Below are 13,208 nucleotides of genomic sequence, written 5' to 3' on the forward strand. Positions count from 1 at the left end.
TCTTCCAGTCCCTCCGCTCTGCAGTAAACAGCCATCACTGATACAGAGTGTCTGGTCAGTAACATGGGTCTCCCAGTCCCTCCGCTCTGCAGTAAACAGTAAATACATGTCCTGGTATGGCCGTCGGAATGTAGAGTTATTATTTTAACATGTAGACCACCCACGTATTTTAACGATAAAATACCACTTACAGCACCTTTAAACTTGATTTTCCAAACCCCGTGTCATGTGTCTGGCGCTCTATATTCATGTCAGAATCTCCATTTGTCATGTAGAAATATAGATTAAAACAAGATCTTATCTTAAATCTCAAATAGAACGGAGTAAATCATGTGTTGAGTATGATACAGAATCATGTGATAACCTGACGCCGTAGGACATTAACACCATGGCTGGTAAGATGATATACAGCAGGCCTATTATTTAGCGGATAACAGATACACTGCAGACAAGATTGATAGACCCTGAGTCACGTTAACCCTTTCATGGCCACACGACAAAGGGCTAACACTCTCACAACCATACTACAGTAACCGTCTCTGTAGTGTGGTAGTGAGAGGGTTAAAGAACTAACTTTTATTCGTCAACCGGCTGCACAACACGGGCTCATCAAAGCAAGGAACTCAAACTCCAATGTTTTCTGAAAACGTTAAAAGTTAAAAGAAATGTAATGATATAATATATTTATTTGTAAATACGTCAATATATTATTATATTATTAATATGGACTCAAGCCCTAAGGCAAGCACTTTAAGGCAATAATGCACTTTAAAAGGAGCACTGAGCTCTTTTATGCACTGTAGCATTTTTAGGAACTCACGGGTCATATGAAATGTTTGTGAAATATTTCTTCTACTTCAGGGATTGCATTGTATGTATTCTTGTATGTTCTCTTTCACTGTTTTATGCTGAAATGAGCATTGCACCGAGACAAATCCCAATAATAACCATGTGTTGAAATGGCAATAAAGTATACATCTACAGTATATCTTGTTTGTAATATGTACACGTTGTTCATTTTCCTTTTTTTCTCTCCACTTTTTCTCCTCCTTTTTTCTATTTTTCTCCCATCCCAATTTAGCCGTTCCAATTCTCCCCTCCCCTGTCTTGAACGTTGCTCGCATGTGCCCCCCACTGGCCGGTTGTAGGGAGGATAGAAGCCCATCACATGTCCCCTCCGATACATGTGGAGGCAGCCAGTCACATCTTTTCACCTGCCAGCGCGGACTCTCATTTGGCGAGGAGTAACGTGTAGGAGGCTCACACTGCCCCCGCCATTTTCCTGTCTCTGCTGTGCAGGCGCCCTGACCGACCTGTAGGAGTCGCTGCTTACAACGCCCATCGACTTCCCACCGCTAACTCTGCCAATTGAGTTAGTATGACGGCCGGCCCAAGCCGGAGGCAACGCCGACAGCCGGATTCGATACCGGTGTCTCTTGTGTTGGTGACGAGCGCAATGTCCGCTGCACCACTCAGCCGCTCCACGTTGTTCATTTTCATAAATAAGTCAATATATTACTCATGACTATAACACAACGTACAATATGTACCTTTTCCTGTGGTTGATTAGTACTTTATTTACATATCTTAAGCGAGATCAGGCTGGCTGCAGTGGCTAGTAGATTCAGAATCTCACAGACGCTTCAAGTTCTCAGCCACCAGGCTAGTAGATTCAGAATCTCACAGACACTTCAAGTTCTCAGCCATCAGGCTAGTAGATTCAGAATCTCACAGACGCTTCAAGTTCTCAGCCATCAGGCTAGTAGATTCAGAATCTCACAGACACTTCAAGTTCTCAGCCATCAGGCTAGTAGATTCAGAATCTCACAGACGCTTCAAGTTCTCAGCCACCAGGCTAGTAGATTCAGAATCTCACAGACGCTTCAAGTTCTCAGCCACCAGGCTAGTATATTCAGAATCTCACAGACGTTTCAAGTTCTCAGCCACCAGGCTAGTAGATTCAGAATCTCACAGACGCTTCAAGTTCTCAGCCACCAGGCTTGTTTTTAGCACGTAAAATACTTCTTGACATCATCCTAATGAACATTCAACACAAACTATGAGCCTGTAAACTTGTTTTCAGATTCAGATTCACTTTATTTGTCACACCTGTCAATGTCATATATTACAGAATAAACAAGTGGGAAAACTTTTCTTTTGGCTCCTTGTAGCAGTCATTCATTTAATTTAATTTAGCAATTTAGCTGAACGCTTTTATCCAAAGTGACTTACAAGTTCTGTACGACAAGTCAGCAGTGTCATCAGTGAAAAAACAAAATAAAAACCAATAGAAGTAGCATTAAATAGCTCTAATTTGCAATACACTCACTTGCGATTCTATAATTTACAATTGTGGTGCACACATTACAATCACATTGTGGGTGTAACGTGTGCCAAGTGCCGGTCAGACAACAGAGTCTTGTTCTTCATGATATTTTCTCACCTTGTCCATCGTGAATATTTGAAGCCACAGGTTTCGTCCTGGTTCTCTTGTTGCCCTTTCTGCCCTCGTAGTATTCCTGGGCCCCGACGCAGCAGGTCAGCACTGCAGCCAGCGCCACCAAGCGCAGGGAAGGGAACGCCATTGTCCCCGCACCTGTAGACAGAAATAAAACACACGTCGATAGCCTCAAATGCAACAACGTTTTCCATCAGCCACAATCTAATCTGTAGTCGAATGTTGTTTATTTTGTGGATCTTAAAATCACATCCTTTGACAACATTTTGCATCGATGCCATATCTCGTAGCTGGACTGTATCCCTTGGAATAAGGGCTACGTTATCTAATAATAATAATAATAATAATAATAATAATAATAATAATAATAATAATAATAATAATAATAATAATAATAATAATAATAATAACTTTACTTGTATAGCACTTTTCATACAGAAGTTGCGGTTCAAAGTGCTTCACAACAGTACAAAAAAATACAGGCATAAGCAAGCATAAAAAAGATAGAGAGGTACAGTAGCAAGGTAAGGTAAATATATTTGTCACATATAAGGTACATGTACATGACAGTGAAATGCTTGGTTCTGTATGAGCCCCCTGAGACTGTGCTCCATACAGTTAAAAAAAAAGTAAAAGAAGAATAAAGACCAAACACTATACAAGAAAACATACAAAACTAAAGTATACAAAATGCAAAAACAAAAATGCAAAAATATCTTCTCAGTGACTCACAATCCAAAGTGCCTTTAGGGAGCTGCAACCTCTTATTAAGAGTCTCTAGATCCTGAGGAGTGGTTCAAGAGTGCCTTTTGACAGATACAGGGCGCTGGTGAGGCCAGCAGCCAGGAGCAGGAGCAGGAGCAGAGGACCGGCGTGTGGGTAGCAGGGCTCCGGTTAGCTCATTGACCGTGTGGCGGTGGTGGCAGTAGAGACGGAGGAGGTGTGATCCATCCTGGGGTGCAAAGTGTCTGTGAGCCCCTGAGTCTCTCTCCGCCTCCTTTTATAAGGAGAGGAGGGACCCGGCCAGGCGGGATCCTGCTGAGCGCTGCCTTCCGCTCTGCCCTCAGGGGGGGGGGGGGGCTGGGATATACGTTTACAACACTCTGGGGGACGTTCAGAGACTCCATCCAAAGGTCCGGGTGAAATGTGTCTGTTTCAGACACACACAAAGGGGAAAAGAGGGGGAGGCCATTTGTGCAGAGACTGAGGGAATTGAATGGGGAGAAATCCACAGGTCAACAAAGACCACCGAGATTAGATTAGATTCAAATGCCTAAAAGATACATACTACAGACCAGATCGACGTTGTAAATAAGAAACCTGTTCTTAATGTTTTATCTGGCTAAATAAAGGTTAAATAAATAAAGATAAGTAAATGGAAGATTGCTCCACTTCTACAAGGTCCATTTGCATGTTCTTGATATCTAGGGACATCTATGGATCTCAAGGAATGTATTCACAGAAATGTGTCAGAAATAGTGTGTCTGTTACTAGGCTTGAGTAAATTGTGATGAACCAAAGGAGAATATCAATTTTTTTTCTTCTTTGACGGTGAATAACACCATGCTAAAAATGACCAGACATGAAAAATTGCCACTGAGCTCATTCAGCATCTTCTTGAGATCACGTGTACAAAGAACCGAAGCAAATGAATAAAGGGAAGATGATTAAACAGGAGATTTTTGTAGAGACAGTACTGAATTCTGCCATCCGGACACATGCAATTTGAAATATGATTATTAAAGAATATAGAATATCAGGCCTATAAATGACCTTAGTATCGCCAAGTTGCACATATGTGTAACACTTCCTCCGGGGGACCAGGACCCAGACATTCACATTCACAACCCCCCATCAATAACCCTCAGAACATAACATTGCCAACCGGTGGGCTGATGCAGATCTGGCATCAGCTCACACACCAACTCATTATTATTTATTGTCACTCAGTTGTGTTTGTTATGTGTATTATCTGTGTTGTTGTTGTTGTTGTTGTTGTTGTTGTTGTTGTCTCCACTGTGTTAGTCTTGTGTTCCCCTGTCTGTGGTTTGTAAATATGTGTTAGTCTGGTTGTTTAATTGTTATTGTTTTCCCAGTATACTCTGTGTTCGGTTGGTTCTGTCTATCACACCTGTGTCCTGTTTGTAATTACCCTCTGTGTCTATCAGTGTCTTGTCAATTAGTCTGTGTATATTAGTGTTGTCTGCAGTGGTGCAGTCGTAATATGGGCCAAGGCCAAACGCCACGTGCACGCGCGCTGCCGCGCGCACGTGCATACATGTCTCTCTCCTCTTTCATGAGTCGGAGTTGGGGACGAGACGGGCGGTCTTTTGTCACATAACACACGCCCAACACTCCACACACACGCACACACGCACACACACACACACACACACACACACACACACACACACACACACACACACACACACACACACACACACACACACACACACACACACACACACACACACACACACACACACACACACAGTCTAGGTGATAAGTGCCGGCCGGGGTATACCCCGGCCGGCACTTATCACCTAGACTTTGCATAATAATAGGATGCGCGCACTTGCCTCAGTGACGAAGCCCAAACGTCGTTTGACCGCGTATGCCCAGCACTGCACCCCTGGTTGTCTGTCCTGCCCTCCTGTGCGCGATCATTGCTAAATGTTACCTTTGTATGTCAGTCGTGTTTTTGTCTTGTGAAGTAAACTGTTCATCACCACGTCGACTTCTGTCTCATTATACTCTGCCACCTGGGTTCATCACCATGCCGAAGAAGCGTACTAATCGTAACACATATGGATCGGGCCAAATCTCCCATTTCCAATGGCAGAGTTCAATTTGGATGGCGGCGTGCATTTCTTAGCGTCAATATTCGCCTTTTTCCGACTCGATTTCTATAACTCATATTTCACTACTAACACTTTAACCTCTTGCAACATGCACTTTGGTGACCTCTAGCAGCTTGGGTGTGCATCTTTTTTAATACAATATATATATTAGGGCTGACCCCTATTAGTCGAATAGTCAACTAATCGATCGAAAGGAGCCGTAGTCGACTACCAACCTATTAGTCAAATAAAAAAAATAAAAAATAAAAAGATTATTATTATTATAATAATTTTTTTATCATTCTTTCCAAAAGAAAAGAGGCCACACATACCAGAGGCTAACTGCCTAAGAAAACAGGCACAGAGGCACTGAAAGAGGATTTCACCCATCTAATGAACACACTAGACTAGACAAATATCAAGATGTATCCATCAGTGGACCAATTGCATGCTTTTGCAGCGGACAAGAAGCCTTCCGTCGACTCCTTCAGACATTAAGCACCCCCACAGTCCAAATGAAATGATAATTATATATATATTTTTTTTTATTAAAAAATGAAACTTTTGTATCGCTCCTAATCACTCATTTCTGAACAGGTTTTTATGAAATTTGGACATGTACTACACGAGACTTCAGGCTATGGACCTGAAGGGTGTCTTTTCAGCCATACCAATTTTTGGGGAAATACTATTTCTGGACTACTAACTACTACAGAAAAACGTGAGTAACAAGTTTTTCTACAACTCAAGTTCAGGCCTATGTTACTCTATTTCATCAGCACTAAAAGTGAATTTTCTTTATTGTATCAGAGACTTCAGAATGTCATAGTTCAAAAGAGACCAGGCTCATGCATGTGCTATAATATAAAGTATAGTATTTTGGTTTGCAAAATAGTCTGAGATCCCAAAAGTGCAATACCGGCCGCATCCTACCAGGCGGCGGTATCGAGCACCCTTTGAAACTCTGTGTCTTGGGCTGTGCGTCGATTATATTGGTCCGGGCGGACTTTTCCATGTCGGGCAAGGAAATCGGTTGTCCCGATTGGCTTGAGGAGCGTCAAATGCTCCAGATGGATGATGTATGGCGGATTATGTTGGTGACACGATCAACACCAATACTGGGACTCGCGATCAGATAATTGGAATATTCTTTTTGGGGCACATCCTAGTCAAGGTAAGGGCTATATGATATCAATCTTGCGTTTATCAAAGCATGCCTTCATTGGGTTCCGAGCGTATGTGTGTAACGCTATCCATAACGTATTCCGTTGGTGACGATCAAAGCATAAAAAAACGCCAATGTATTTAGTATAATACACGTTGGGGGCTATTACCAGCCTCCCATGAATTACCCTAGACCGCTCTAAAACCATACTTATATTCACCACGGTATAAAACGGGAATGTATGGATGATTTTTTTTTCTTTTTCACATATTGAACGATAGATACTCGATGTCAAATGGGCAATAGTATTGTATCCATAGCTATAATATATAATATAGTTATAGCCCTGCAAACACCGCCATGTATTCCTATACTTTAGAACGCTGGCCTTTTAACCACACAGTACACATCGCCCTCTGGCGCTGATTGAGTTAAGAGGTATACTGGGTATAAAATATATAAATTAGTACCACTACTACTACTGAATAATAGTGCTAATCAGATTAATTAAGGTACAGTGATGCAGGTATAAAGACACTATGGTAGTAAATGGGGTATATTTTCAAAAACACAGCAGAGCAAACCAGTACAAGAAAAGTACATACTATAACCGTGACAGGTCCAGTTTCATGAATCAATAAATTAATTACTATGTAAAACACAAGTTACACTGCTATAGCTATGTTATTGCTATTACATTTACATTTAGTCATTTAGCTGAACACTTTTATCCAAAGCGACTTAGTAAGATTGTTCATCAAAGAGTGTCGAGCTTAGGTGTTACACTCTGAGTACATAGTACTGTATAGACATATTAGCATGATAGGTAGTAGACAGTATAAGTACAGTAGCATAGTAGTATAGACATATTAGCATGATAGGTAGTAGACAGTATAAGTACAGTAGCATAGTAGTATAGACATATTAGCATGATAGGTAGTAGACAGTATAAGTATAGTAGCATAGTAGTATAGACATATTAGCATGATAGGTAGTAGACAGTATAAGTACAGTAGCGTAGTAGTATAGACATATTAGCATAGTAGTATAGACATATTAGCATGATAGGTAGTAGTATAAGTATAGTAGCATAGTAGTATATAGACATAATAGCATGATAGGTAGTAGTATAAGTATAGTAGCATAGTAGTATATAGACATAATAGCATGATAGGTATTAGTATAAGTATAGTAGCATAGTAGTATAGACATATTAGCATGATAGGTAGTAGTGTAAGTATAGTAGCATAGTAGTTTAGACATATTAGCATGATAGGTACTGTAGTAGTATAAGTATAGTAGCACAGTAGTATAGACGTGCTCCACACAACATACTACAACCGTGACATGTCTTCTTCAGGGAGCGTGTGCTCCACACAACATACTACAACCATAATAATAATAATAATAATAATAATAATAATAATAATAATAATAATAATAATAATAATAATAATAATAATAATAATAATAATAATTCATTACATTTATACAGCGCTTTTTATAGACACTCAAAGCGCTCCCCACAATCTAGGGTGGAAATTGCCTCCTTCACCACCACTGGTAGCACCCAACCTTGGGCTATGCAGCAGGCTCAATGCCTGCCATACGCTGGCACCAGGCACACATCACACGACACACTGGCACCAGGCACACATCACACTACACACTGGCTGAACGGCTCAGGAGACAGGGATTGATATCACTCAATTAAGATAAGATAAGATAAGATAAGATATTCCTTTATTGATCCCCTTGGGGAAATTCAGGCATCATAGCAGCATGGGGGGGAGGGGGGAGGGGTACAGGTAGTAAAACAACACAGTATACAGGTAGTAAAAGACAACACAGGCAGTGTAAACAATTTGATCAATATGGTCAATATAATTTACAATTTATAATTTAAGGGGAAGGGATGATTAGGTGGCCCTGATGTCAGAGACCTGATTGGGAATTTGGCCAGGAACGTCGGGGAACCCCCCCTACTCTTTGCATAAGCGCCCTGGGTTCTTTAACGACCAAATTCATTCAGGTCTTCTTCAGGGAGCATGTGTGCAACATGTAATAATTATATATATATATCTATATCAACTGCAATCAAACCACTTTCACCTGTGCAAACGAACGCTAAACGTTATCGGCTGCAGGTGATGGTTTAACAGACCTATAAAATGTCACTTACAGTGGTTGTAGATCATGTGAGCTAGAGGTTATACTGTCCTGAACTGCACAGAATTTTGCACTAAATCTGCTTTTAGCTTCTGTGCCCCCTGACACGTGGAAAAGCACCTTAAAACTCAATACTGTAAGGCGGCTGGGTGGCGCAGCGGTCTAAGCGCTCTTCACCAACGCAAGAGACACCGGTATCGAATCCGGCTGTCAGTGTTGCCTCCGGCTCAGCCGGCCTGCGGCTGTCATACTGGTTCAATTGGCAGAGTCAGCGGGAAGGAAGCCGGTGGGGTGGTATTCTGGTCGTTGTAAACAGCGACTCCTACAGGTCGGTCAGGGCGCCTGCACAGCAAAGAAGGGATATGTTGAAGGTAGTGTGACCTCCCACGCGTTACACTCTACACCAATGAGAGTCCGCGCTGGCAGGTGAAAAGAGATTGCTGGCTGTCTCCTATATGACGGAGGAAGCATCTGTTAGACTTCAGGACTCCCTAGACCGACCAGTGGGTGGCAAATGCCAGCAACGACCAGGAAGGGGAGGGGGGAATTGGCATAACGACGAAAATTGGGATGGGAGAAAATCAGAGAAAAACTGGAGAAAAAGTGGAAAAAAAAAACGAAAAAAAAAACTCAATACTCTAGTAGTATCCATCGGTCAGTTTACATCTATAACAGCCAAACATTTCACCTCAATCTGTAGTTGTTTTGATTGTTTTTATATTGTTTTTGTTCCTCTCGACATCATTGTAAATCAGAGACTGCTCTCAATGGTCTTTCGAGATTAAATAAAGATTGAATGAATTACTTAATTGGTCTTCTATTCAAACAGTTAATTCACTCAAGATTGTAATTGTGTTTTTTTTGGTCTCTTCATTTTGAAACTATGAAAATAAAATCAGTAGGCCTACGGACATTTTGACTGATGGGGACATGCTGTCACTTGATTTTAACTTTAAGACTATTAATTCATTCACATAATACTGAGAGAAAAAAATAACGTAATCCCTCGGAGTCCCACCATGACATGACGTGAACGGGTGGATAGCATTGTTAGCATTCCTCACCGGAAACAAGCTAACCGCTGTGTGAACGGGTGGTTAGCATTGTTAGCATTCCTCACCGGAAACAAGCTAACCGCTGTGTGAACGGGTGGTTAGCATTGTTAGCATTCCTCACCGGAAACAAGCTAACCGCTGTACCGACAAGGGAACCGTAGAACAAACAGAAACATTTCTTATCACAATGTGACGAGCAGAATATCTGGGGTAGAGAAATATTTACATTTACATTTTGTCATTTAGCTGACACTTTTATCCAAAGCGTCTTACAAGTTCTGTACGACAAGTCAGCAGGAAGGGTACAACTCTTACAGCTGAGTAACAATGTTCATCAAACAGTGCTGAAACTTGGGTGCTGCAGTGTTGAGTGCATAGTAGTAGAGAGTAGATGTTACAGGTACCAGGATATGGCACCTGATAGCAGAGATATGTTTAACCTATGAAACAGGTTGTAGTTAATCATTTGACAAAGGAAAGGTGCAGACACGATGTTATTGACTCTGGCTCCTCCCGGTTGTATATTTCAACAACATTTATTCATTCAATGGAATAATCAATCAATCATCATCATCATTGTATCATCATTGTATCATCATTGTATCATCATTGTATAATCATTGTATCATCATTGTATCATCATCCAGTTCAATTCGTTACATTACTTCAATACATTCAATTATAATCCCATACTTGTTATTAATTCAAAAGCATATTCATCATTGCAACACACATTCTACCCTTTTAGGATACCCTGGTTCACTTCAATAGCATTTTCCTTTTAAATGTAGTTATCCAGTATTATATACTGTACATTGTGATTACTTATGTCTTTATACATATTTGGCGTCTTAAATATAAGCACGTGAGAAGAGAAACATTATCCTGTTAACCTCTGTCTAGACATGTCTAGGCATGTTGGAAGGGACCATAGTATGTCTTTTAACCAACACTGTCATTCTCATTGTCTGTCAAACAATTCCTTAAATCACCAATAAGTGTTACCTTTATCATCAGTCACTTATCATCAGTCATATCCACTATTCTCTAGTATACCGAAATACCTCCACACCTCAGTGTTATCCATAGTTGTGTTCCTGTCTCAAGTTCTATTGAAACTCAAATGTGCACTGAAAGTACATTTATATATATATTTGTATCGGGCCGTTCTCAACCCTACTAGGAATTTGCTAAACCGTGACCATGGTATAACTCAAGGGAATAGATTTATATTTACATTTAACTGAGGGCGCAATAGAGAGAGAGAGAGAGAGAGAGAGAGAGAGAGAGAGAGAGGAGAGAGAGAGAGAGAGAGAGAGAGAGAGAGAGAGAGAGAGAGAGAGAGAGAGAGAGAGAGAGAGAGAGAGAGAGAGAGAGCATGTGGTACAGCCCCGGTGTTTAGCTACCTTCTTGGTAGGGTAAGCTAAAGTACTTTCCCTCTAACCATCTTGTACACAATATACACATTTACTACACAGCAATTCAACCCAACACAGTATGTATTTCAAAACATAAACCTTTATAATCCCCTTGGAGATACTTAACTTCGACACGTTAGTGCTTAAATGGACAATTGTGTTCCAACACTATTTAAATGTACCAACGAAACGTGGCGCCATCAATAGACGGTCTGCTTCTCAACCACGTTACCTGTCGTCTTAAACTTCTTAAACTTGACTCAAACATCGACAATAGTTACTTCATTTGAACCCTCGACATTGCATGTATCCTTGTTAACCTTTATGTGTGTTTTGTAGTATATTACCCACCTATGAAACAGGTTGTAGTTAATCATTTGACAAAGGAAAGGTGCAGACACGATGTTATTGACTCTGGCTCCTCCCGGTTGTGAGGCTGAGATTGCCTCGTGCGTTCCTAAGCACACAGTAACGGGTCCCTGGAAGGCGAAGTCACTAAACACCAGTCCTATACCGCCACCTATTGACCAGATTATGTTAATGTCTCCCATTACATATAAATGACTCTTCTAACTTGTTTCTGATGGAGGTAATCCTGTACCCATATGTTCACACTGTTTTGACACATAATCTAAAGATATTAACATGATACCACTTCTAGTGGGCATCACACACTCCCTGACCTTAAAAAAATGGCTCCTGACATTTCCGAAAATCACTAAATACACCCATCCAATATCACCCTCAGGCGTGAACCCCTAACAAACTTCCCATGGGCGGACCGTGGGTGACGGCTGGACGGTAAGCATACTGGCCATGTCGTGGAAGGCTGTAAAAAATTGAATGCAACCATGGCATTACGAAGGGTATCAATTGATGTGGTAGTGGACTGTGGTGTGGTGCGGGCACCATCGGTGGCCACTGTACTACTGAATTCACGGTCACCTTGTTCTGCACTGACGGTTCACCTAGCATATCATACGTGAGACATTGTTTAGGCCTTCTGTCACGGGCAGACCTCCTAACCTCTGACTGGACCTGTTCTACCGGCGAGAGTGGAGGGGTTCGGAGATTGAGCTGGGCTACGGGGGAGTGAGCTTGGGGTTGGGGTTGGGCTATTGGAGAGTGAGCTTGGAAGTGGGGTTGGGGTATTGGAGAGTGAGCTTGGGAGTGGGGTTGGGGTATTGGAGAGTGAGCTTGGGAGTGGGGTTGGGGTATTGGAAAGTGAGCTTGGGGTATTGGAGAGTGAGCTCGGGGGGTCTCCCTTTCTTCTTCTTCCCCTGATTCACTAACATCTCCCTCCGGTCTGGCCAAGACAGGCAAATTCCCATCCATGTTTCCTCCCCTGTCGTCTTCACTCTCAGGGCGCAGGCCTGGCATGACTTCAGGTCGTCGTTCACGGTGTCCAAGTGATCTTTCCTCTGTCCTTTCAACAGGTATCCTTAGCCAGTATCCTTTGTCACTGTCATCATCCGAATCACTGTCATTGCTGTCCCTTGTCTCTACTTGTCTTTGTGTGTCTGACATTCTTCCTTGTCTTGGTCTGTCATTCGTTTTCTTCGCAGGGACAGTTCTGGCTGGTGGTGGAGTCATTTCCACGGGCAAATCATTTACCAGCAGTAAGAGATTTCGGTGTAGTGTTCTGGTCTTTTTCTGGTCTCCATGTTCAAGGCAGACAATGTATACTGGACTCTCAGCGAGCTGGCTTTTGACCACGTAGATCGCCTTCTCCCAGTACGATCTCAACTTGCCTGGTCCTCCACGCTGATTGAGGTTTCTCACCAGAACTCTGTCTCCTGACTGCAGCACTACTCCTTTTGTTTTCTTGTCATAAGTTACTTTTCCTCTTGCACTGGACTTTTTGCTATGTTCGCAAGCAATCCGATAGGCTTCAGACATCTTCTCAGCCCATTGCTCCGCGTATCCTCTGGGTGAGTACGGTTCCTCTTTCTTCGTTAACCCAAACAACAGGTCAACGGGGAGGTGTGGATGACGACCGTAGAGTAGGAAAAAAGGTGAGTAACCCGTTGATTCATGTTTGGTACAGTTGTACGCGTGTAACACATGCGGGAGGTGGTCCTTCCACCGCAATTTCTCATTTTC

General features: G+C 41.9%; 1 protein-coding gene across 1 annotated transcript in view; it reads right to left on the bottom strand.

Annotated features, from left to right (window-relative positions):
* col28a2a (collagen, type XXVIII, alpha 2a) overlaps positions 1-3,302 on the bottom strand; it is a gene marked incomplete at its 3' end in the record, with an annotated part of 142,147 nt that extends 138,845 nt beyond the window's left edge. Inside the window, 2 exon segments of the mRNA XM_084314357.1 lie at positions 2,444-2,596; positions 3,191-3,302. Of these exon segments, the coding sequence (XP_084170483.1) occupies positions 2,444-2,585 (142 nt within the window). The 5' untranslated portion in view covers positions 2,586-2,596; positions 3,191-3,302.
* Between the last annotated feature and the right edge of the window lie 9,906 nt (positions 3,303-13,208).

This window comes from Notolepis coatsorum, assembly GCF_963971535.1.
Source record: "Notolepis coatsorum genome assembly, chromosome: 5".
In the NCBI taxonomy this organism is placed as follows: domain Eukaryota; kingdom Metazoa; phylum Chordata; class Actinopteri; order Aulopiformes; family Paralepididae; genus Notolepis; species Notolepis coatsorum.